The sequence below is a fragment of the Salvelinus namaycush genome, chromosome 31 (genome assembly GCF_016432855.1).
Source record: "Salvelinus namaycush isolate Seneca chromosome 31, SaNama_1.0, whole genome shotgun sequence".
Classification (NCBI taxonomy): domain Eukaryota; kingdom Metazoa; phylum Chordata; class Actinopteri; order Salmoniformes; family Salmonidae; genus Salvelinus; species Salvelinus namaycush.
Window position 1 is genome coordinate 43,499,823 of NC_052337.1, and position 25,643 is coordinate 43,525,465.

Sequence of the window (25,643 nt, forward strand, 5' to 3'; positions counted from 1 at the left end):
TGTGCCATCCCCTGCACTTGTTGTGGAGAAGTACTTCACCAGAGAGAGAAGGGGGGGATGCAGGTTGATATTCAGACGGGAGAGGGTGTCTCCTGGGGGCTGCATCATGGTGGGCTCACTGCTTTGGCCGCGGAGTTTGTGCCCCCCCCCCCCATGGGTAACAGGGCCTCTGGAGCTGTGACATCACTACAGGAAGCTCCTGCCTCTCCCAGTCGCTCTGTCACAGGACCACAGAAACAGTCACACAAGGTGACACATTGTAGTGTGATGACCTTAAATGTACTATGAACTTTTGCCTGGTCTCGTGTGATGGTTACATGCACATTTGAACTAATGAACTGTGTGTTTTATCATGCGTGTTATGCATGGTATTTGTACATGTCTGTGCAGTGGTTCTCTATGTGTATATGGTACAGTTAGTCTCCGGTAACGCAGGTCCCTGACGATGGGCTGTGCCAGTCTGGCATACATATGCCCATCCAAACACTGTGACCTGGTTGACAGGGAGGGCAGCACGATTCAGCCTGAGACCATGGGCGCAGGTTCAGGTGAGGATGCCATGGTAAATTAAATACTCACCGACTCCCGCCACTGTCCATGTCTCTCGATCACAGCTGCCATCAGCCAGTCAGAAACACATCCAGTCATAAAATGTATTTATAAAAAAAGTGTTTTACAGGGCCAGCCATAGTAATACGGCACCCCTCGAGCAAATTAGGGTGCATTGACAGATTTTATGCCTTGTCAGCTCGGGTATTCGAACCAGCAACCTTTCAGTGACTGGCCCAACACTGTAACCGCTAGGCTACCTGCCACCCTCATTTCATAGAGATCTGTGGTAAACTGTTACTGTAAATTATAAAAACCAAAAGTATTGCTGCAGGGATTTGCTTCCAGTCAGCCACGAGCATTAATGAAGTCGGGCACTGATGTTGGGTAATTAGGCCTGGCTCGCAGTCGGCGTTCCAATTCATCCCAAATATGTTCGATGGGGTTGAGGTCAGGGCTCTGTGCAGGCCAGTCAAGTTCTTCCACATCAATCTCAAGAAAAAAATTCTGTAAGGACCTCACTTTATGCACGGGACCATTGTCATGCTGAAACAGGAAAGGGCCTTCTCCAAAACGTTGGAACCACAGAATCGTCTAGAATGTCCTTGTATGCTGTAGCGTTAAGATTTCCCTTCACTGGAACTAAGGGGCCAAACCACCTTCTCCACCAAACTTTACAGTTGGCCCTATGCATTGGGGCAGGTAGCATTCTCCTGGCATCGGCCAGGAGTGAAGCGTGATTCGTCACTCCAGGGCATGCGTTTTCACTACTCCAGAGTCCAATGGTTTGGCATTGAGCATGGTCATCTTAGGCTTGTGTGTGGCTGCTCGGCCATGGAAACCCCTTCCATGAATCCCTTGACGAAAGGGTTCTTGCGCTGACGTTGCTTCCAGAGGCAGTTTGGAGGACAGACGATTTTTACATGTTTACGGTCCCGTTCTGTGAGTTTGTGTGGCCTACCACTTTTCAGCTAAGCTGTTGTTGCTCCTAGACATTTCCACTTCATAAAACAGCACTTGCAGTTGCCCGGGGCAGCTCTAGCAGGGCACAAATTTGACAAACTGACTTGTTGGAAGGGTGGCATTCTATGACATTGCCATGTTGAAAGTCACCGAGCTCTTCAGTACGGGCCATTCCACTGCCAATGTTTATCTATGAAGACTGCATGGCTGAGCGCTTGATTTTACATACCTGTCAGCAACGGGTGTGGCTGAAATAGCTGAATCCAGTCATTTGAAGGGGTGTAAACATTCTTTTGGCCATGTAGTGCATGTTGTTAGATATCTATACTCCCATGTGGTTTATTGGTGACGCAGTATGTACTGCAAACACTTTTTTGCTGAATAGGATTTCAATTCCAATTTTATTGGTCACATACACATATTTAGCAGATGTAATTGCAGGGGTAACAAAATAACAAAATGCTTGTGTTGCTAGCAGTGCAGTAGTTTCTAACAATACACACATCTAAAAGTAAAAGAATGCAATTAAGAAATATATAAATATTAGGATGAGCAATGTCGAAGTGGCATTGACTAAATACAGTAGAATAGAATACAGTATATACATATGAGATGAGTAAAGCAGTATGTAAACATTAAAGTGACCAGTGATTCCATGTCTATGTATATAGGGCAGCAGCCTCTAAGGTGCAGGGTTGAGCAGCCGGATGGTACCCGGCTAGTGATGGATATTTAACATTTGGCCTTGAGATAGAAGCTGTTTTTCAGTCTCTCGGTCACAGCTTTGATGCACCTGTACTGACCTCGCCTTCTGGATGATAGCGGGGTGAACAGGCCGTTGCTCCGCAGTGTGTATATGAAAAGTCTGTACGTAATCTTTTACTGTCCTGTACGCAGTGTACTCACAGGGAATTGCTTGGTGGCGGACTTGTTACAGGCCATGTAGATCAGTATTTCCCAACACTATTCTTTGAGTTCCCCCAACAGTACACATTTGTATTGTAACCCTGGACAAGAACACCTGATTCTAATCATCAATCCCTCAATGAGATGAAGGAGGTGTGCCAAACTAAATTCACCAAAATACTCCCAAGCCTAGATTGCTGAACAATTAATCAAATGGCCACCGGACTATTACATTGACCCCCCCCCCCCCCCCCCCCCCCCCTCCATTTGTTTTGTACACTGCTGCTACTTGCTGTTTATTATCTATGCATAGTCACTTCACCCCTACCTCCATGTACAAATTACCTCAACTAACCTGTACCCCCGCACACTGACTCGGTACCAGTACCCCCTGTATATAGCCTCATTGTGTTAATTTATATTTTAATATTTTTTTACTTTAGTTTATTTGGTAAATATTTTCTTAACCAACAGTGCAGTTCAAGAAGAGTTAAGGGTTTGTAAGTAAGCATTTCACGGTAAGGTCTACACTTGTATTCGGCGCATGTGACAAATAAAGTTTGATTTGATTTGTTGGCTAACAATTTGTTAGCTACGCTATCCTTATGAACCACATAGCATTACAGCAGTATGTACCGGTATGTTATTTAGTTACCTAAGTTGGCTACTAATACATCAAACTTTCCAGGCAGTATATTAACTATCTGCTATCTAACTAACTACCCATATGAATCAGGTTAACATTATTGTATGTGTTGGTGTGTTGCAGGGCCCGGTTTCCCAAAAGCATCTTAAGGCTAAATTCATCGTTAGAATCTAGGAGCATCGTTAAATCTCTGAGACGGTTTCCAAAACCATCGTACTAAAGTTGCACTTGAAATCGCTATTAACTGTCTGCCCCAGACCACTCGTTGAACAGCTGTGTCGGTAGATGCTTTTTTTGTTGCCATTGCGCATCACTTTATACACAGAAGATCACCCCTAAACATAGAATCAGGATGTTTATCCGTCTTTCTGTGACCGCCTATAACCGCAACTTCAATACAGCTACGATCGGAAGTTATTTTTCTTGGCAGGTTAGGAGAGCATTTTCGCTAAATCTTGCTATTTTCCTAATCTTAGCCTAATTCTCCTACCTACTATGTTAATTCTCCAAACCTGCGGCGTAAGTTCTCCTAACCGGCTACGAAAAAGTCCCTTCCGGCTGTAGCTATATTGAAGTGGCGTGAAAAGTGTTTCTCCGATAACTTCAGAACGAAGTTGGTAATGTCTTTGCAATTGTTACAAACAAACGAAGGATGCTTCAAATTGAAACGGATAACTGCATTAAAAGATAAATACAGTATAGGCTGCATAGGCCTATATAATTCAATCCATATTGAAATACATTTCATGTTCAATCAATTGAGTTCTACTTACAGTAGCAGATTGTAGGGTACCGTCTGTCATTTTTGCCTCAATATAGTTAATGATGTGTAACAACATGCTCAATGACGTGCCAAATCTGTGATTTTGTGCATTTATAAGTGCATTATTATAGGGTTGACCTAAGCATTAGAATAAGCCACCTCAATATGTGCAGCCATATAGGCGATGATATCACTATAGGAGCTGATTCGTTATCAGTGTTGTGGAGATATGAATGGAAAAAGCTGACCTGAGAGCAGTGCTGCCTTTCTTTCGATATCAATATCGACACGTGCTCCAGCGACGCACTTAGTGAACTTTCCCTCTGTGGTATTTTGGTATGACATCTTTGCCCATTATAGTAATGATGTGTTGTTAAAACACTCAAAACAAAAAAAAAAAAGTGTTAAACAAATCAAAATGTTATATTTTAGATTTTTCAAAGTAGCTACCCTTTGCCTTGTAGACAGCTTTGCACACTCTTGAGCTCAGGTGCATCCTGTTTCCATTGATCATCCTTGAGATGTTTTGACAACTTGGAGTCCACCGGTGGTAAATTCAATTGATTGGACATGATTTGGAAAGGCTCACACCTGTCTATATAAGGTCCCACAGTTGACAGTGCATGTCAGTGCAAAAAACAAGCCATGACGTCGAAGGAATTGTCCGTAGAGCTCCAAAACAAGATTGTGTTGAGGCACAGATCTGGGGAAGGGTACCAAAAACTGTCTGCACCATTGAAGGTCCCCAAGTATATAGTGGCCTCCATCATTCTTAAATGGAAGAAGTTTGGAACCACCAAGACTCTTTCTAGAGCTGGCCCCCCGGCCAGACTGAGCAATCGGGGGAGAAGGGCCTTGGTCAGGGAGGTGACTAAGAACCCGATGGTCACTCTGACAGAGCTCCAGAGTTCCTCTGTGGAGATGGGAGAACCTTCCAGAAGGACAACCATCTCTGCAGCACTCCACCAATCAGGCCTTTGCCACCAAGTCACTCCTCAGTAAAAGGCACATGACAGCCTGCTTGGAGTTTGCCAAAAGGCACTTAAAGGACTCAGACCATGACAAACAAGATTCTCTGGTCTGATGAAACCAAGATTGAACTATTTGGCCTGAATACCAAGTGTCACATCTGGAGGAAACCTGGCACCATCCCTACGATGAAGCATGGTGGTGGCAGCATCATGCTGTGGGCATGTTTTTCAGCGGCAGGGACTGGGAGACTAGTCAGGATTGAGGGAAAGATGGACGGAGCAAAGTACAGAGAGATCCTTGATGAAAACCTGCTCCAGGGCACTCAGGACCTCAGACTGGGGCAAAGGTTCACCTTCCAACAGGACAACGACCCTAAGCACACAGCCAAGTCAATGTAGGAGTGGCTTCGGGACAAGTCTCAATGTCCTTGAGTGGCCGAGCCAGAGCCCAGACTTGAACCCGATCGAACATCTCTGAAGGGACCTGAAAATAGCTATGCAGAGACGTTCCCCATCCAACCTGACAGAGCTTGAGAGGATCTGCAGAGAAGAACGGGAGAAGCTCCCCAAATACAGGTGTGCCAAGCTTGTGGCGTCATACCCAAGAAGACTTGAGGCTGTAATCGCTGCCAAAGGTGCAATTATTTTCTAAAAAACTGTTTTTGCTTTGTCATTGTAGTATTGAGTTTAGATTGTTTTCACCCTCATCAATTTCATCCATTTTAGAATAAGGCTGTAACGTAACAAAATATGGAAAAAGTCAAGGGGTCTGAATACTTTCCGAATGCACTGTATCATAGTTATTGGAGGGAGACAGATTTACGTCCAGATTGGTGTGCGTGTGCAAGCGTGCATGCGTTGGTGTGTGTGTTACCTGTTAATGAAGCTAAAGTTCTTTTGCAAGTAGCCATGGTCCATGTTGCTCTTGCACAGCTCCAGTTGAGTCCGGGATAGTAGTTCACATAGTTATCACACATCTCCTCCATGAGCCAAAAGCCTCCCTGGATCAACATGAGAGTTAGCGAGAGCAGCATCATCATCCTCCAGCCCAGAGCCTGTATCTGACCCCAGATTAGTGAAATCTGGGCTGGGCAGTAGAGCCTCTCTAAGTAGAGCCTCTCTGAGCCCTGTCTGTGGTTGGAGGATATGCCTACATTAAACCCATAGAGCTGCTTGGCTACAGTTAGTGTATAGAGGCTACTCATAACACTTTGTGTGCATGTACTGTACGTGTGTGAGGTGTCTCCACTTGTGTGCATGCCTGCATGCTATATAAACATGTACAATATTCCTTTTTTATTATTTTACCCTTTTTCTCCCCAATTTCGTGGTATACAATTGGTATTAGTCTTGTCTCATCGCTGCAAGTCCCGTACGGACTCGGGAGAGGCGAAGGTCGAGAGCCGTGCCTCCTCTGAAACACAACCCAACCAAACCGCACTGCTTCTTGACATAATGCCTGCTTAACCCGGAGGCCAGCCGCACCAATGTGTCGGAGGAAACACTCTACACCTGGCGACCGTGTCAGCCTGCATGTGCCCAGCCCGCCACAGGAGTCGCTAGAGCGCGATGGGACAAGGACATCCCTGCCTGGCCAAACCCTCTCCTAACCCAGAAGACGCTGAGCCAATTTTGCCCCACCCCGTGGGTTTCCTGGGTCGTGGTCGGCAGCGACAGAGCCTGGTTGTACAATATTCTTTATTGATACACGTGTGTCTCCATGCATGGCTGCACCTGCAATATAAACATACTGTGGCATACTACTGTAGGCTGGATCTTGTCCTCTGTGTTGTACTACACTTTGTCAGGAGGACATCACCCCGAGGGGAGGACAAACACACACTCAAATCAGGCAAAGTTCGGGCATATGTGTTCTACTTATATTCAAATATGATAAACTAACAAGTGTACTGTGGTTTACAGAATATTGCCGTTGTTCTTTTTAAAACAGGCAACTCTGCATCTCTGTTGTCCGGCAGCAGAGCAAATGCAGTGACAGACTGTAGCAGTAGTGTATATCAGCACTTTAGTTTTTGTCTTGTTATGCCCTCAGGCATTTCCTTCCTTTTCCATGTCTGTAATAGTCCCTTCTGTCTTTCACTGTTCCCATTCCTTTAACTGTGTCATCTTATTCCCCACACCCACGCCGAACACACACATGCACGGACTCACACACACACACACACACACTGAAATGTATCTAATCTTATTCCACCTCCTTAGACAGTTGTGACCGTAAAAAGAGGAGCCGACATACTTACAGGCGGCGCGGTCACCATCTTCTGTAGCATTCTGATTATCTGGAGGAGATGACAACAAAAATACTTCGCAAACACATCCATTAGATTGTTCTCAAAACACGACACTATCCGACAGTGATGTCTTGTTTTTATGTCGCTTATAGTTGTCTTGTCTATGAGCTGAATACAGGGCAGAGGAGAAAGTCTCGCTTGACACCACCCATTAGGCACAGACGTCTATTCCACGTTGGTTCAACGTGATTCCATTGAGATTACGTTGAAACAACGTTGATTCAACTAGTGTGCCCAGTGGGCAGTATCTTGTTTCTATACCACTCCGAGAAGTCTGGAAACTGCTTAGAGGAGCTTGAGACATAGGAAAGAGTTGTTGTATTACAGGCAGACAAGTCTCACTTGACACACATTTTATGTTGCTCGAAATTGCATCTAGTCTAGTTGGAGGGATGAACTGAATACAGGGACAGGGAGAGAGTTGTAATACAGGCAGGTAGTGTCTTACTTGACACCAGTGTTGTGTTCTGCAGTAGCCCAAAATGTCTTACCTCACTTAAGCCTTGAGCATTTAGCAATACCCTAACAGGTGCCAGACAGACAGTCAGCACTTACTAATACCCTACAGTACTTCACCTGACCTGAAACTGACAGAGAGAGAGAGCTCTGTCCAGGTGTTCAGTGGGTGGGTGGAGTGTGTGTGTTTCTTGTGAGACCATATGCTGACACATGCACATTTGTGGCCTGCTGGAGGTCATTTTGCAGGGCTCTGGCAGTGCTCCTCCTTGCACAAAGGCGGAGGTAGCGGTCCTGCTGCTGGGTTGTTGCCCTCCTACGGCCTCCTCCACGTCTCCTGATGTACTGGCCTGTCTCCTGGTAGCGCCTCCATGCTCTGGACACTACGCTGACAGACACAGCAAACCTTCTTGCCACAGCTCGCATTGATGTGCCATCCTGGATGAGCTGCACTACCTGAGCCACTTGTGTGGGTTGTAGACTCCGTCTCATGCTACCACTAGAGTGAAAGCACCGCCAGCATTCAAAAGTGACCAAAACATCAGCCAGGAAGCATAGGAACTGAGAAGTGGTCTGTGGTCACCACCTGCAGAACCACTCCTTTATTGGGGGTGTCTTGCTAATTGCCTATAATTTCCACCTTTTGTCTATTCCATTTGCACAACAGCATGTGAAATTTTATTGTCAATCAGTGTTGCTTCCTAAGTGGACAGTTTGATTTCACAGAAGTGTGATTGACTTGGAGTTACATTGTGTTGTTTAAGTGTTCCCTTTATTTTTTTGAGCAGTGTATTTACAGGAGCTCTCTGCTTAGGCTGCTACTAGGGCACCTTGGCAACAACATAAATTGTTAACTGTAACTTTAACATTTTCAAACTGTTGTGCAAGTGTGGCCGATGTGAAATGGCTAGCTAGTTAGCGGTGGTGCGCGCTAATAGTGTTTCAATCGGTGACGTCACTCGCTCTGAGACCTAGAAGTAGTTGTTCCCCTTGCTCGGCAAGGGCCGCGGCTTTTGTGGCGCGATGGGTAACGATGCTTCGTGATTGACTGTGCTTGATGTGTGCAGAGGGTCCCAGGTTCGAGCCCAGGTTGGGGCGAGGAGGGGGATCCTGTTACACAAGGATTGGCAATCTACCTGTTTTATATCAGCTTGTTGCGCTCAGGAAATATTGTTGCGCTCAGGAAATATTTGAGGTGTGTCCATTAAACAAAGTGCTAATTAAAACAAACCTAAAGCTGGTTTTGGCAGTAATAAGGTTGGTTATGGCATGAATTTTGACAGCGGAAACGCCTGCCGTGACGCACACTTACCATATCCGCATGGAACAAGAGTAATATGCTTTTGTTGCCTGTATACTTCCTATTTAGAAACATAAACTGAGGATTTTTTCCACCCGTTTCGTTTTATTTGATTAAAAACCAAGCATAGCCTCCCCTCCTCTCAATGAAGGTTGTTAATTTTGTCCTGCCCAATGCAATCCAGTAGTAGGGGGATGGTAGCCTAGCGGTTAAGAGTGTTGGGTCAGTAACCGAAAGGTTGCTGTTTTGAATCCCCGAGCCTACTAGGTGAAAAATCTGCAGATGTGCAACTTGAGCGTCTGCCAAATGACAAACATGTAAATATAGTCAATAACGTTGATAAAGGGTTTGAGGCCGCATGGGGAAAAAATGAATCACCAAAGCTTTATTCATAAAATATCAAGTTTTAGACGAGCGAAAGTGAGCTGACATTACCTATTCATCCATGCGTAAAACCCCCTCGGTGATATAGGCTACATGTGCCCATGCCCATCATGAAACAAGAGATGAGAACCTCGGTGAATACCGGGGAACATAGTATTAAAAGTAATTTTCCTTTTAACAATTGCTTTTTTTCCGTTTCAGTATGTTCAAGCCCTCCGTAGACTACCCTTACCCTAGGCCTACTATAACAAAGGCTGGCTCAACAGCAGTGCGTCGTGTCTTTTTTTTTTTTTACCCTGGCCATTTATGATATCATTACATTTGACATGTATGTATTGTTGTTGTTTAAAAAAAACGAATAGATTGGTTGCTTTTAATTTTATGAAAACCAAACGTATTCGAATGATTCACCACCCTGGTTGTAGTGGTGAGAACGTCCGTGGCGCTCATGCGACGCAAATTCTGGAGTGTGAATGCTATCTGTAAGACAATTCCAATATGTTTCTAAAACATTATATTTGGGAGCATTATAAAGTTAAGTGGACATTCTCTCGTTCTCTTTATGTTGAATCTTTGTCCAGCTACTGTGAAAAGTTTGGACGTGCATAAAACCCTCATAGTCTGCGTTGTTTTTTGTTTTTTTTATGTACTGTAATATGCCCACGGGGAGCAATTAAAGATGGTGCCTGTAAGTGTATTTAGACATAGCCTATTTAAAACAAGTTCTTGTTTCATTTTGTGTAGAATTATTCTCACTTTTTAGGCCTTATCAATAATGAATTTAATCTTGCTTATTGACTGTTTGGCATGTCCATGCTCAGCCATAATGCAATTTACAGTAGGCCTAGCCCCTATATCAGTGTGAATGGTATGTATACGCTGAGCGTACAAAACCTTTGAAAGTTTGTCTTTGGTTTGATGACCATGCGGTGAGCTATGCGTGCCTAGTTTGCAAAAGCCCCGCTTGGTGACGCGGCATAGCCATACCTATTGCCACCTGTTAAGGAGCAGTCCAAGAGGATCAAGCATGTTTTGCAAGAAACACTATGCTCATATGCCTCTGATACATTACGAGGTATCCCGGTTAGCTGGGACACACTCACACCCTATCAAGGGTAATGCCCTATGCTTTTTCTCTCTCCTATCCATGACATCCCCAATCTAAGCAGAGCAAAGTAACAGGTTTATCACTCATCGTCATGCCCCTCCATGACCAGGGACACCCTGGTTAGCAGAGATCACTGTCTTTATAACCAGTCCTGTAGCCACCATTACACAGGGATCTGCTGACCTAAACATACAGAGATTTGACAGCCTGACCCAGTAGCATGTGGGAGGATAAATCTGAAATGCAACAAGCCGGCCACTCCTAAGATTCAGAGTGCCAGTGTCCCTCCTACACAAACAGGCAATGTGTTTTTGGGGAAGTGGTGTGACCTACACAGATGCTCTGCATCCAAGGATTATATGCTTCATTGCAGGACTTTTTTGGGGACAGAGGGAAGATCTCCAAAGGTCCAGGCTTTCTTGCCTGTCACAAATGCCTCAACAGTTACACAGCAGGGTTGCACCCTCTGTTGTGTAAAGTACTTAAGTAGAAATACTTTAAAGTACTACTTATTGTCAGAGCTTCTAGGAGTACTGGGTGGAGGAGTCAAGCGCAGAGAGCAGGTTAGTTCAGGACGTGGATTTTTATTCCTCTCGACAGTGACAACGGTCATGCCCAACACAACGGGCGCATGAAAAATCCTAGTCCAAACACACAGGACTAAACTGTCCGGAAAATAGCTTCCACCTAAATACCAACACCAAATAACAGAAAACAAGCCCGCACAAAAGCCGGCGGGCCTACTGACCTTAAATAGCCTACCCACAAAACTAAACTCAAAACAGGTGCACCCAATCAGCCCAAACTAACAGAAACAAAAAGAAGTGAATCGATGGCAGCTAGTAGGCCGGTGACGACGACCGCCGAGCGCCGCCCGAACAGGAAGAGGCACCATCTTCGGCGGGATTCGTGACACTTATGTAATTTTTTGTGGTATCTGTACTTTACTATTTCTATTTTTGACAACTTTTACTTCACTACATTCCTAAAGAAAATAGTGTACTTTTTACTCAATGCATTTCGCCTGACACCCAAAACGACTCATTAGATTTTTAATGCTTAGTAGGACAGGAAAATTGTGAAATTCACACACTTATCAAGTAGGTCATCCCTACTGCCTCTGATCTTGTAGACTCACTAAACACAAATGCTTGGTTTGTATAATGTCTGAGTGTTGGAGTGTCCCCCTGCCTGTCGATAAATAAATCCAAAATTAAAACGGTGCTGTCTGGTTTGCTTAATATAAGGAATATACCCCCACCGGCAATCTGGTAGAATGTGAAATAAATCATGAGATAAAAACAAATAAATTCATATAACATTGTAAATCTACTGAAGACATCATATAGCCTCAGAAATAGTGACAAATTATTGATACACATTCATGGACGTAAAGGCCTGTTGGTTATTAAGAGTTCAGAAATGTCCGTTGCTGCTTTTTTCCATGTGTCCAGAGTAGACACCTTGGCCCTGTGGATCCTGGCCGTGGAGAGCTCCATGAGAACAATTTCCTTAGATGTGAGCAGCCATTGTTGCAATGGTAACTGATGAGGTGGAATCCACCTTTTTGTATAATCATTTTCTTAGCGGCTATGGTTCCTGCCAACCACACTCTCCGTTGGCGCTCTGACGAGTGCAAATCAGTCATCACAAATTAACATCCCTATTGGATCTAATTGCATTATTTTATCTATAAGTACAGAGATTACATCCTTGACTTTCCCCCAGAATTCAACCACCCCAGGCATTTCCACAGCAGATGCTGAAAAGTACCAAGGTCCCCCGTGGTGCAGAACTCACATAATGGTGATGGACTAATATACCCATGTGATGTCTTTTTATGTCATTTTTTTTCTCTATGGCTTTTTGAGGGTGTACGTCGCTTACGCAAAACCAGTCTTTAAGCATTTAGCCCTGTCACTGGGACATGTCTATTGTGCTTGAGGCTTTCTCATGGCAGCCTCTTGAGCCACTGGAAAGCTAAGAGATGTAATGCTTCTCTGAAAACGTATTCTATTGGGGCCCATGTATCTAGATTTGTATTGAATCGTCTTCATAGGGAAAGATGCATTTCCCTGACGACTATCTTGAGATAGTGGAGGAAATTGTTTTGGAAAATCCACTGAGTCTACAAAACATTAGTAACTTCCTAATATTGAGTTGCACCCCATTTTGCTCTCAGAACAGCCTCAATTCGTCGGGGCATGGTCTCAACAAGGTCTCGAAGCATTCCACAAGGGTTCTGGCTCATGTTGACGCCAATGCTTCCCACAGTTGTGACAAGTTGGCTGGATGTCCTTTGGGTGGTGGGCAGTAGCAGTGTGTGGGTGAAATCAATGGGGAAGCCAAGCCAGGCAAAACTATTTTACAACCAATTTTGCGATAATTGTTTTATTTTCTCTATAACCCGTTAGAAATGCGTTTTATATGGCACCGTGATAGCCAATTTAACACCGGTAAGCCATAGCCTGCATCGTTTCACAGACAGTTCCAAAGTACAAGTGTCACACAGTGGCAGAATAAATTCAACCACATCAAATAAAAATATCATGTTATTTGTCACATGTGCCAAATACAACCGGTGTTGACCTTACAGTGAAATGCTTACTTACAAGCCCTTAACCAACAATGCTTTAAGAAGTTAAGAAAATAGATGAAAATAAGTGTTAAGTAAAAAATAGATGAGTAGAAAATATAACATAAAAGTAAATGATTCAAGTTCAATCAAGTTTATTTCATATAGCCCTTCGTACATCAGCTACTATCTCGAAGTGCTGTACAGAAACCCAGCCTAAAACCCCAAACAGCAAGCAATGCAGGTGTAGAAGCACGGTGGCTAGGAAAAACTCCCTAGAAAGGCCAAAACCTAGGAAGAAACCTAGAGAGGAACCAGGCTATGAGGGGTGGCCAGTCCTCTTCTGGCTGTGCCGGATGGAGATTATAACAGAACATGGCCAAGATGTTCAAAATGTTCATAAATGACAAGCATGGTCAAATAATAATCAGGAATAAATGTCAGTTGGCTTTTCATAGCCGATCATTAAGAGTTGAAAACAGCAGGTCTGGGACCGGTAGGGGTTCCATAACTGCAGGCAGAACAGTTGAAACTGGAACAGCAGCAAGGCCAGGTGGACTGGGGACAGCAAGGAGTCATCATGCCCAGTAGTCCTGACGTATGGTCCTAGGGCTCAGGTCCTCCGAGAGAGAGAAAGAAAGAGAGAAGGAGAGAATTAGAGAGAACATACTTAAATTCACACAGGACACTGGATAAGACAGGAGAAGTACTCCAGATATAACCAACTGGCCCTAGCCCCCCGACACAAACTACTGCAGCATAAATACTGGAGGCTGAGACAGGAGGGGTCAGGAGACACTGTGGCCCCATCCGATGATACCCCCGGACAGGGCCAAACAGGAAGGATATAACCCCACCCACTTTGCCAAAGCACAGCCCCCGCACCACTAGAGGGATATCTTCAGCCACCAACTTACAATCCTGAGACAAGGCCGAGTATAGCCCACAAAGATCTCCACCACAGCACAAACCAAGGGGGGGCGCCAACCCAGACAGGAAGATCACGTCAGTAACTCAACCCACTCAAGTGACGCACCCCTCCTAGGGACGGCATGAAAGAGCACCAGTAAGCCAGTGACTCAGCCCCTGTAATAGGGTTAGAGGTAGAGAATCCCAGTGGAGGGGAACCGGCCAGGCAGAGACAGCAAGGGCGGTTCGTTGCTCCAGAGCCTTTCCGTTCACCTTCACACTCCTGGGCCAGACTACACTCAATCATATGACCTACTGAAGAGATAAGTCTTCAGTAAAGACTTAAAGGTTGAGACCGAGTCTGCGTCTCTCACATGGGTAGGCAGACCATTCCATAAAAATGGAGATCTATAGGAGAAAGCCCTGCCTCCAGCTGTTTGCTTAGAAATTCTAGGGACAATTAGGAGGCCTGCGTCTTGTGACCGTAGCGTACGTGTAGGTATGTACGGCAGGACCAACTCGGAAAGATAGGTAGGAGCAAGCCCATGTAACGCTTTATAGGTTAACAGTAAAACCTTGAAATCAGCCCTTGCCTTAACAGGAAGCCAGTGTAGGGAAGCTAGCACTGGAGTAATATGATCAAATTTCTTGGTTCTAGTCAGGATTCTAGCAGCCGTATTTAGCACTAACTGAAGTTTATTTAGTGCTTTATCCGGGTAGCCGGAAAGTAGAGCATTGCAGTAGTCTAGCCTAGAAGTAACAAATGCATGGATTAATTTTTCTGCATCATTTTTGGACAGAAAATTTCGGATTTTTGCAATGTTACGTAGATGGAAAAAAGCTGTCCTTGAAACAGTCTTGATATGTTCGTCAAAAGAGAGATCAGGGTCAAGAGTAACGCCGAGATCCTTCACAGTTTTATTTGAGACGACTTTACAACCATCAAGATTAATTGTCAGATTTAACAGAAGATCTCTTTGTTTCTTGGGACCTAGAACAAGCATCTCTGTTTTGTCCGAGTTTAAAAGTAGAAGGTTTTCAGCCATCCACTTCCTTATGTCTGAAAGACAGGCTTCTAGCGAGGGCAATTTTGGGGCTTCACCATGTTTCATTGAAATGTACAGCTGTGTGTCATCCGCATAGCAGTGAAAGTTAACATTATGTTTTCGAATAACATCCCCAAGAGGTAAAATATATAGTGAAAACAATAGTGGTCCTAAAACGGAACCTTGAGGAACACCGAAATGTACAGTTGATTTGTCAGAGGACAAACCATTCACAGAGACAAACTGATATCTTTCCGACAGATAAGATCTAAACCAGGCCAGAACTTGTCCGTGTAGACAAATTTGGGTTTCCAGTCTCTCCAAAAGAATGTGGTGATCGATGGTGTCAAAGGCAGCACTAAGGTCTAGTAGCACGAGGACAGATGCAGAGCCTCGGTCTGACGCCATTAAAAGGTCATTTACCACCTTCACAAGTGCAGGCTCAGTGCTATGATGGGGTCTAAAACCAGACTGAAGCATTTCGTATACATTGTTTGTCTTCAGGAAGGCAGTGAGTTGCTGTGCAACAGCTTTTTCAAAAATTTTTGAGAGGAATGGAAGATTCGATATAGGCCGATAGTTTTTTATATTTTCCGGGTCAAGGTTTGGCACTTTTAGTGAGTTTGGTACACATCCGGTGGATAGAGAGCCGTTTATTATGTTCAACATAGGAGGGCCAAGCACAGGAAGCAGCTCTTTCAGTAGTTTAGTAGGAATAGGATCCAGTATGCAGCTTGAAGGTTTAGAGGCCATGATTATTTTCATCATTGTGTCAAGAGATATAGTACTAAAACACTTATGTGTCTCTCCCGATCCCAGGCCCTGGCAGAGCTGTGCAGATCCAGGACAGCTAAGCCCTGGAGGAATACGCAGATTTAAAGAGGAGTCCGTGATTTGCTTTCTAATGATCATGATCTTTTCCTCAAAGAAGTTCATGAATTTATTACTGCTGAAGTGAAAGCCATCCTCTCTTGGGGAATGCTGCTTTTTAGTTAGCTTTTTTCCTCAATTAAGTTGGAAAAGTAGGATGATCGAGCAGCAGTGAGGGCTCTTCGATACTGCACGGTACTGTCTTTCCAAGCTAGTCGGAAGACTTCCAGTTTGGTGTGGCGCCATTTCCGTTCCAATTTGCTGGAAGCTTGCTTCAGAGCTCGGGTATTTTCTGTATACCAGGGAGCTAGTTTCTTATGACAAATGTTTTTCGTTTTTAGGGGTGCAACTGCATCTAGGGTATTGCGCAAGGTTAAATTGAGTTCCTCAGTTAGGTGGTTAACTGATTTTTGTCCTCTGACGTCCTTGGGTAGGCAGAAGGAGTCTGGAAGGGCATCAAGGAATTTTTGTGTTGTCTGAGAATTTATAGCACGACTTTTGATGCTCCTTGGTTGGAGTCTGAGCAGATTATTTGTTGCGATTTCAAACGTAATAAAATGGTGGTCCGATAGTCCAGGATTATGAGGAAAAACATTAAGATCTACAACATTTATTCCATGGGACAAAACTAGGTCCAGAGTATGACTGTGGCAGTGAGTAGGTCCAGAGACATGTTGGACAAAACCCACTGAGTCGATGATTAAACAGCAGCAGTAAAATAACAAGCAAGGCTATATACAGGGGGTACCGGTACAGAGTCAATGTGCCGGGGCACCGGTTAGTCGAGGTAATTGAGGTAATATGTACATGTAGGTAGAGTTAAAGTGACTATGCATAGATTATAAACAGAGAGTAGCAGCAGCGTAAAAGATGGGTCTGGGTAGCCCTTTCATTAGCTGTTCAGGAGTCTTATGGCTTGGGGGTAGAAGCTGTTAAGAAGCCTTTTGGACCTAGACTTGGCACTCCGGTACCGCTTGCCATGCGTTAGCAGAGAGAACAGGCTATGACTAGGGTGGCTGGAGTCGTTGACAATTTTTAGGGCCTTCCTCACTGCCTGGTATAGAGGTCCTGGATGGAAGGAAGCTTGGCCTCAGTGATGTACTGGGCTGTACGCGCTACCCTCTGTAGTGCCTTGCGGTCGGAAGCCGAGCAGTTGCCATACCAGGCAGTGATGCAACCAGTCGGGATGCTCTCGAAGGTGCAGCTGTAGAACTTTTTGAGGATCTGAGGACCTGGAGAGCAACATCTATCCTGTTTAAATCCACAAAGAAAATATTGCATGCAACAAACAGTGACCCACACAGCATGGTCAAATGCAAGTTAAAGTTAGTTGGCACAGCTCATTTCACCATTGGTTTACTCAAGTTATAATAACATCCTTACTAAAATGATTTCAGAAGCAGCGAGATTAAAAAGGCCTAATGTGAAATACAATCGCAATGCACTTCCTCTTTGACATGCTGTAGGCTAACTATAGGGATAAAGTCCCCCGGCGAAGCCCCGGAAAACAGACTCCGAGCACTCTAACTATTGATTCAAGACCACGGAGGTGTCGAAAGCGTTCCACAGGGATGCTGGCCCGTGTTGACTCCAATGCTTCCAACAGTTGTGTCAAGTTGTCTGGATGTCTTTGGGTGGTGGAGCAGCATTCTTGACACACACGGGAAACTGTTGAGAGTGGAAAAACCCAGCAGCATTGCAGTTCTTGACACACTCAAACCGGTGCACCTGGCACCGACTACCAAAAGCACTTAAATCTTCTGTCTTGCCCTTTCACCCTCTGAATGGCACACATACACAATCCATGTCTCAATTGTCTCAAGGCTTCAGAATCCTTCTTTAACCTGCCTCTTCCCCTTCATCTACACTGATAGAAGTGGATTTAAAAAGTGACATCAAAAAGGGGTCATAGCTTTCACTTGGATTCACTTGGTCAGTCTTTGTCATGGAACGTCTTACAGCCCGGAAAGGCTCGTTCCACCAGAGGTATGGCTACCTCTTAGGCACTGTTCTAAGGCATCTACTTATGGGAGATTTGTGCTATGGCATGTTGTGGTGGTGTTCCAGTTTTATATGGTTGTTTCCCCCACTTATTGTAGATTCAGAAAATGTGAGAAGGGACAATTATTTTTAACACCCCAACCACTTCTTTCACCTTGTCAGCTCGGGTATTCGAACCAGCGACATTTCGGTTACTGGCCCAACACTCTAACCGCTAGGCTACCTAGTCGTGGCAGTTTAACAGTCTGATGGCCTGGAGATAAAAGCTGTTACTCAGTCTCAACTTTGATGCACCTGTACGTTCTCTGCCTTCTAGATGGTAGCGGGTCGAACAGGCCGTGGCTCAGGTGTCTGAGGTCCTTGATGAGCCCTTCCTGTGACAGCGGTTGCTGTAGATGTCCTGGAGGGAAGGCCCCTAGTGATGCTTTGGGCTGACCGCACCGCCCTCTGGAGAGCCCTCCGGTTGCAGGCGGTGCAATTGCCGCACCAGGCGGTGATACAGCCCAACAGTATGCTCTCAGTGGTGCATCTGTAGAAGTTTGTGAGGATCTTAGGGGCCAAGCTGAATTTCTTCAGCTTCCTTAGGTTGAAGAGGCGCTGTTGCGTCTTCTTCACCACACTGTCTGTGAAGGGACCATTTCAGATTGTCAGTGATGTGCGCACCGAGGAACTTCAAGCTTTTGAAGTTCCCTCTCCGCTGCGGCCCCGTTGATGTGGATGGGGGCGCGCGCTCTCTGCTGTTTCCTGTAGTCCACGATCAGCTCCTTAATTTTGTTGATGTTGAAGGAGAGGTTATTTTCCAGGCTCCACTCCACCAGGGCTCTCAACTCCTCCCTGCAGGCTGTCTAATCGTTGTTGGTAATCAACAAATTGAGCAGGATGATCTTACCTACATTTACATTTGAGTCATTTAGCAGATGCTCGCTCTTATCCAGAGCGACTTACAGTACTGAGTGCGTACTTTTTCGTACTTGTCCCCCGTGGGAATCGAACCCACAACCCTGGTGTTGCAAGCTGAGTCACTTGGGACACCACTAAATTTCCCTGTATCTGCCTATATAATTAACATTAAGACCACCTATTGTGAAGTGGAAATTGTATGATCTTCAATTCATATTTTCCAGGTGGTATTGATATGTATTCATTTGTGTTAGACCTGAGTTCAAATAGTTAATTTTTTCTTCTAATACTTTGAGCATTTGATTGAACCTACTTGGAGTGTCTGATGGGTGGGAATAGCACTTTTGGGAGTATTCTATTGGCTCTATTGCACCGGACAGGCTCAATCAAGCACAGCTAAAGTACTTGAAAGAAAATAAATACTATTTGAACCCAGGTACGGTGTGCTTGTTTGTGTGTGACTGGTGCCGTCCCTGGAGTGTTTGGTTACCTCAGCTCCCACGGCCCAGGCAGCCAGGATGTGGCGACAGTAGTTGAGGCTGGCTGGCTGGCTTCATCTTGGAGTCACAAGATCTGCTGTACTGGTGGACCGTATCCATCTCAGGGGGATACACTCCATGTGGTGCACTATGGCCTTGTTACCTGGGGTTACCACTGACTTGTAATGGAAGGAAGACAGGGGGAGGAAGAGGGGGAGGAGGAGGAGGGGGAAAATACTCTGGTATGGATTCCATCGTGTTGACTTCACTCATTCCTTAGCCCAATTCCAAATCAACTCCTGGCACCTATCCAAAAGATTGGGTGGGGCTACGCAATAAGGTTGGGGAGGGGTATTGTCATATTGATTACACTTATCCACTTATCCAATTTTCTTGGATCTATTCGAATGCCTAGGGGCTAGAGCACTGTTACCTGTAACCACCGATAAATCCACTATAATTGAGAATTTCAATAAGCATTTATCTACGGCTGGCCATGCTTTCCACCTGGCTACCCCTACCCCGGCCTTGCGCTCCCCACAGCAACTCCCCCAAACCTCCCCCACTTCTCCTTCACCCAAATCCAGATAGCTGATGTTCTGAAAGAGCTGCCAAATCTGGACCCCTACAAATCAGCCGGGCTAGACAATCTGGACCCTCTCTTTCTAAAAATGATCTGCCGAAATTGTTGCAACCCATATTACTAGCCTGTTCAACCTCTCTTTCGTATCATCTGAGATTCCCATAGATTGGAAATCTGCCGCGGTCATCCCCCTCTTCAAAGGGGGAGACACTCTAGACCCAAACTGCTACAGACCTATACCTATTCTACCCTGCCTTTCTAAGGTCTTCGAAAGCCAAGTTAACAGATTACCGACCATTTCGAATCCCACCGTACCTTCTCCGCTATGCAATCTGGTTTCAGAGCTGATCATGGGTGCACCTCAGCCACGCTCAAGGTCCTAAACGATATCATAACCGCCATCGATAAGAGACATTACTGTGCAGCCGTATTCATCAACCTGGCTAAGGCTTTCGACTCTGTCAATCACAACATTCTTATTGGCAAACTCAACAGCCTTGGTTTCTCAAATGATTGCCTCGCCTGGTTCACCAACTACTTCTCTGATAGAGTTCAGTACGTAAAATCGGAGGGCCTGTTGTCCGGACCTCTGGCAGTCTCTATGGGGGTGCCACAGGGTTCAATTCTCGGGCCGACTCTCTTCTCTGTATACATCAATGATGTCGCTGTCACGTTCCTGACCTGTTTTCTGTTGTTTTGTATGTGTGTAGTTGGTCAGGACGTGAGCTGGGTGGGAATTCTATGTTGTGTGTCTAGTTTGTCTGTTTCTATGTCCAGCCTAATATGGTTCTCAATCAGAGGCAGATGGTAATCGTTGTCCCTGATTGAGAATCATATATAGGAGGCTTGTTTTGTGTTGGGATTTTGTGGGTGTTTGTTTCCTGTCTCTGTGATTGTCTGCACCAGATAGGTCTGTGTCGGTTTTTGCACATTTGTTATTTTGTATTGTTGTTTGTAGTGTTTCACTTGTTCTTTATTAAACATGTTTAACACTAGCCGCGCTGCACTTTGGTCCTCTCCTTCACCCCTGGAAGAAAACCGTTACAGTCGCTCTTGCTGCTGGTGATTCTTTGATCCACCTCTACGCAGACGACACCATTCTGTATACCTCTGGCCCTTCTTTGGACACTGTGATAACTAACCTCCAGATGAGCTTCAATGCTATACAACTCTCCTTCCGTGGCCTCCAACTGCTCTGAAATGCAAGTAAAACTAAATGCATGCTCTTCAACCGATCGCTGCCCGCACTTGCCCGCCCGTCCAGCATCACTACTCTGGACGGTTCTGACTTAGAATATGTGGACAACTACAAATACCTAGGTGTCTGGTTAGTCTGTAAACTCTTCTTCCAGACTCACATTAAACATCTCCAATCCAAAATTAAATCTAGAATTGGCTTCCTATTCCGCAACAAAGCATCCTTCACTCATCCTGCCAAACATACCCTCGTAAAACTGACTATCCTACCGATCCTCGACTTCGGCGATGTCATTTACAAAATAGCCTCCAACACTCTACTCAACAAATTGGATGCAGTCTACCACAGTGCCATCCGTTTTGTCACTAAAGCCCCATATACCCCCCACCACTGCGACCTGTACGCTCTCGTTGGCTGGCCCTCGCTTCATACTCGTCGCCAAACCCACTAGCTCCAGGTCATCTACAAGTCTCTGCTAGGTAAAGCCCCGCCTTATCTCAGCTCACTGGTTACCATAGCAGCACCCACCCGTAGCACGCGCTCCAGCAGATATATCTCACTGGTCACCCCCAAAGCCAATATTCCTTCGGCCGCCTCTCCTTCCAGTTCTCTGCTGCCAATGACTGGAACAAACTGCAAAAATCACTAAAGCTGGAGACTCTTACCTCCCTCACTAGCTTTAAGCACCAGCTGTCAGAGCAGCTCACAGATCACTGCACCTGTACGTAGCTGATCTGTAAATAGCCCATCCAATCTACCTCATCCCCATACTCTATTTATTTATTTATCTTGCTCCTTTGCACCCCAGTATCACTACTTGCACATTCATCTTCTGCACATTCTACCATTCCAGTGTTTAATTGCTATATTGTAATTACTTCGCCACCATGGCCTATTTATTGCCTTACCTCTCTTATCCTACCTCATTTGGACATGCTGTATATAGATTTTTCTACTGTATTATTGATTGTATGTTTGTTTATTCCATGTGTAACTCTGTTGTATGTGTCGAACTGCTTTGCTTTATCTTGGCCAGATCGCAGTTGCAAATGAGAACTTTTTCTCAACTAGCCTACCTGGTTAAATAAAGGTGATATAAAATACATAAAAATACAGTTGGATTTAGGATTGGGCTTCGATGTTCCAGCCATAGAAACATAATTTATAAGAGTAATTCGAATTCTGTGGAATTACTATTACTTAGCGGTTTACCAACCATCGCGATGTGGTTCTTTGGCCTGTTGGGGGGAAGCTGGAAGATGTGACACCAGTAGGTGGTCTCCTGGGTGGAGACGTTGACGTCGGTGTTCCGGACCTCCAGGGTCTGTATGTCCTGGAGCAGGGAGGGGGACGGGATGTCGGAGCAGAGCAGGCGGGCTCTCTGCACCCCCGTCTCGATATGGGACAGTTTGAGCTGCTGGAGCAAGCGGATTGGCCGATTCAACACTCCGTAGATCAGGTGGACAGTGCCCTCCTGGCAATCACAAGCAAGCACAAAGATCTTTCTCTATATTATGCCTCTCTTTACCTACAACTTTTCTCTCTCTCTTCATCTCCTCTCTTTCTTTCTCCCCCTTCTCTCTTTCTTTTTCTCTCAACCCTTTTCTTTCTCCCTCCTCTTCCTCCCTCCCACCCTCCCAGTACAGAACAGTATAATAATATGTTATCTCTGTGTTAGCTCTCTGGGGTCACAGGTGCTAAAGAAAATGCTCTTACCACCTGCCACTGATCTGTCTCTTTTTCTCTCTCTCTTTCACCTCTATGATGTAGTCTTGTGGGTCGCAGGTGCTGAAGGACCTCTTGAACAGCAGGGAGAATCCCTCAGGTGTCTGAGTGGCTGCCATCAGCTGGTAGTCCTGCTGGCTGTCCAGACTCACATGACCCTGACTGTCAGTCCACGCATCCTGGAGTAACACAGAGAGTGAGAGAGATGCATACACACACATGCGCGCGCGCACACACACACATGCATGAACCCACACACACACACACACTAACAAACACACGCACAAGATGATGGTCAGATACAAGGTCCATTTTGTATGTTTCAGCACTATGGACAGCAGCACACATGCTGGACAATTGCAATTCAAGAATCCCAGAGAAAAATGTACACAGTGGAAACATCTCATAGCCAAGTAAGTATTTACAAAACATATGTGACATCATTCTGTGGATGCCTAACCCTACGTTCAGGTGAGCAGGCAAGATACATATCCCAGAAGCCAATCGTAACAGCTGAGTCTGTCTCCTCCAATCACGTTGTCCGCATGTAACACGCCCCGAAATAGAACCCTCCACCCAAGACCAGTTTTATTTTCTTGTATGATTGCTCTGGGATGGGCAGAAGAGTAAACACTCCAAAAAAGCCACACATTTAGTAAAAAGCCCAAATTAACCAGGGACGATCCATGTGTCAGACTCAGTTAGGCTCTGTGCACCTCAGTCTCCATTTTGGAGCGGTTTCATTGTGCTGTTGTGACCACAGTGGTCCCAGGCTTTTAACAGATGTTCGGAGTTCTCTCTCTCTCTCGCCTTCTCATCCCTCACTCTCTCCCCTCATCCGTCCCTGTTGGACCTCCTCCCTGGTACAGGGATCAGAGGGGCCATTCAACATTCGTTTGGATAGAAGGAGCAGCTAAGCAGCGCCTCCTCATCAGAGAGGCAGGCAGACAGGCAGGCCCGGGACGGGTCCAGGCAGGCCCGGGACGGGTCCAGGCAGGCCCGGGACGGGTCCAGGCAGAGGCAGGAGGAGTGAAAAGGGATGTATAATGTATGTGTGCTGCCCTGCGATGGTTTAGAATAAACCACCAGATCCGCTCACTGAGATAAATATGGAGCGAGAGAGAGAGAGGAGGGGGGTTGGGCTGGCACACCGTTGTGACCTTTCTGCTCCCAACCAAGAGAGGGGGAGGGGTGGAAAGAGTGATGGAGGTGGTTTGGAGGGAGAGAGGAGTAAGGAGAGAGAGAGAGAGAGAGAGAGGAAAGGAGCTGAGAAAGGAGAGGGAGGGAGGGAGGGAGGGGAGGGCGGGAGAGAGGGAGGGTGCAGAGAATGATTGAGGTGGTGAGGTGGTCTGGAGTTGAGAAAGAGAGCCATGTCAGCCTGACCGAGCTGTAGATGGACGGACGGTGAAGTGTAAGGGATGAAGGGAGGGATGGGAAAAGAGATGGAGGGAGATGGAGGCTGGGAGAAGTGTTGGGTGGGCGAGTGTTTTGTCAGGCTATTGCTATGGAACTCATCAAGCACATATAAGCCGGCTTCTCAGACAGACAGGAGTGCTGGGAAAAGAGGACCCCACATAGACAGACAGTAGGCTGGGATCATTCCTATAATGAGACTCCTGTCCTCACATGGAAAGTGAGAGACGTTCTTTTGAGAGCATTGCAAAATGTAACTGATGTGAAATGTTTATTTTGAGAAAATCCGATTTTCTCCATGTTCATATCTGATGAGTCACAAGATGTATAGCTAACATTTGGATGATCATATGTTTGTAATAGTTTATTAAGTATACAGTATTTCAGGTCATTTGTTTTCCCACTTGGTATCTTCATGTTTCAACATTCAACATGTTTTTTTGTCCATATGCATCTATCTAATCTTGTGAAAAATTCCCCACTTTAGGATGATCACGACGAAGGCACATCCTGCCTGACTCTCTACCATCAGAAAGAACCACCTCTTACATACAGTAAAGCAATACAGCGGGTACCAGCTACAATATGGCAGAACTGCTTTTTCCTTGTTCAAGCTTATTCTGGGGGCAGAAACAAATGGGATGGGTTAAGTTTAGGCAAGTTATCCCAATTTGGTTAAGGTTAGAGCTGTGCTTTCTTTCATCCAACCAGTCACGTTTGTTCTGCCCTCGGGGCAGAGCTGAACTCAGAACACGATTGACCTTATGCCGCCTATGCAGAAATCAAACCCGTAACCTTAGTCAGCATCACACTCTCTAACTACCAGAAACCTGGTGAAAAGTAGTGTACCACAGGAAATAGGGTTTGGGATACAAAGTAGGACGAGTGCCCTTCCTTACCCCAAAGTAGGACTAGTGCCCTTCCTTACCCCAAAGTAAGACTGGTGGCCATCATCCTACAGGACCACTACGTCAGCGTTGGTGAGTTCCCCGCGGTCGGACATCCCCAGAACCAGGCCGTGTTTCATCTCGCGGCCCCCCACCTCCAGGTACAGTTCCTGGAGGTGGTAGGAGATGTTCCTGGGCAGGTGGAGGTGTCCACAGGGGTCAAGGGGCATGTGGTAGGGCAGCAGCAGGGGGGTGGAGGTGGGGATGGATCCTCCCCAGGAGGGGCTGGTAGCAGGATCTACCTGGTAGGAGGCTACCAGGATCACCACCAGGGTGGTTAAGACGGTCAGGTACACCAGAGTCACGTCCTGCAGCCACAGGTCCTTATCGAGGAGACGCATAACCTGGGACACACGATACCCTGGATTGGTTGGTCGGTCAGTCGGTTGCTTGGTGAGTTGGTTGGTCCGCCAGTTGGCCGGTGTGTCAGTAGGTTGGTCTGTTTAAGGTAACTCCATCTTCCTCTTCTCTACCTTTATCTCCTCATTCAAAGGATGGTCTGCTTTGTTATACGGACTGTCAATGCGGAAGTATTCCTCTTCCTCTTGTCGGTCTTCTGTCGTTCTTACACTTTCAGTCCATTACAGGCGTATGTTTTTTCACAATTTACCATCCTTCACTATACTCTTCATCTCCAGG

The 25,643-nt window shown here is 45.7% G+C and overlaps 1 protein-coding gene across 1 annotated transcript; it reads right to left on the reverse strand.

The window, feature by feature from the left end:
- Positions 1 to 115: 115 nt before the first annotated feature.
- On the reverse strand, positions 116 to 25,345 carry dbh (dopamine beta-hydroxylase (dopamine beta-monooxygenase)). Its single transcript, XM_038970178.1, is given in 8 exon segments — positions 116 to 217; positions 19,150 to 19,206; positions 19,208 to 19,266; positions 19,269 to 19,317; positions 21,345 to 21,350; positions 22,136 to 22,393; positions 22,677 to 22,823; positions 24,986 to 25,345. Coding segments are annotated over 8 exon segments (1,038 nt in total).
- Positions 25,346 to 25,643: the final 298 nt, after the last annotated feature.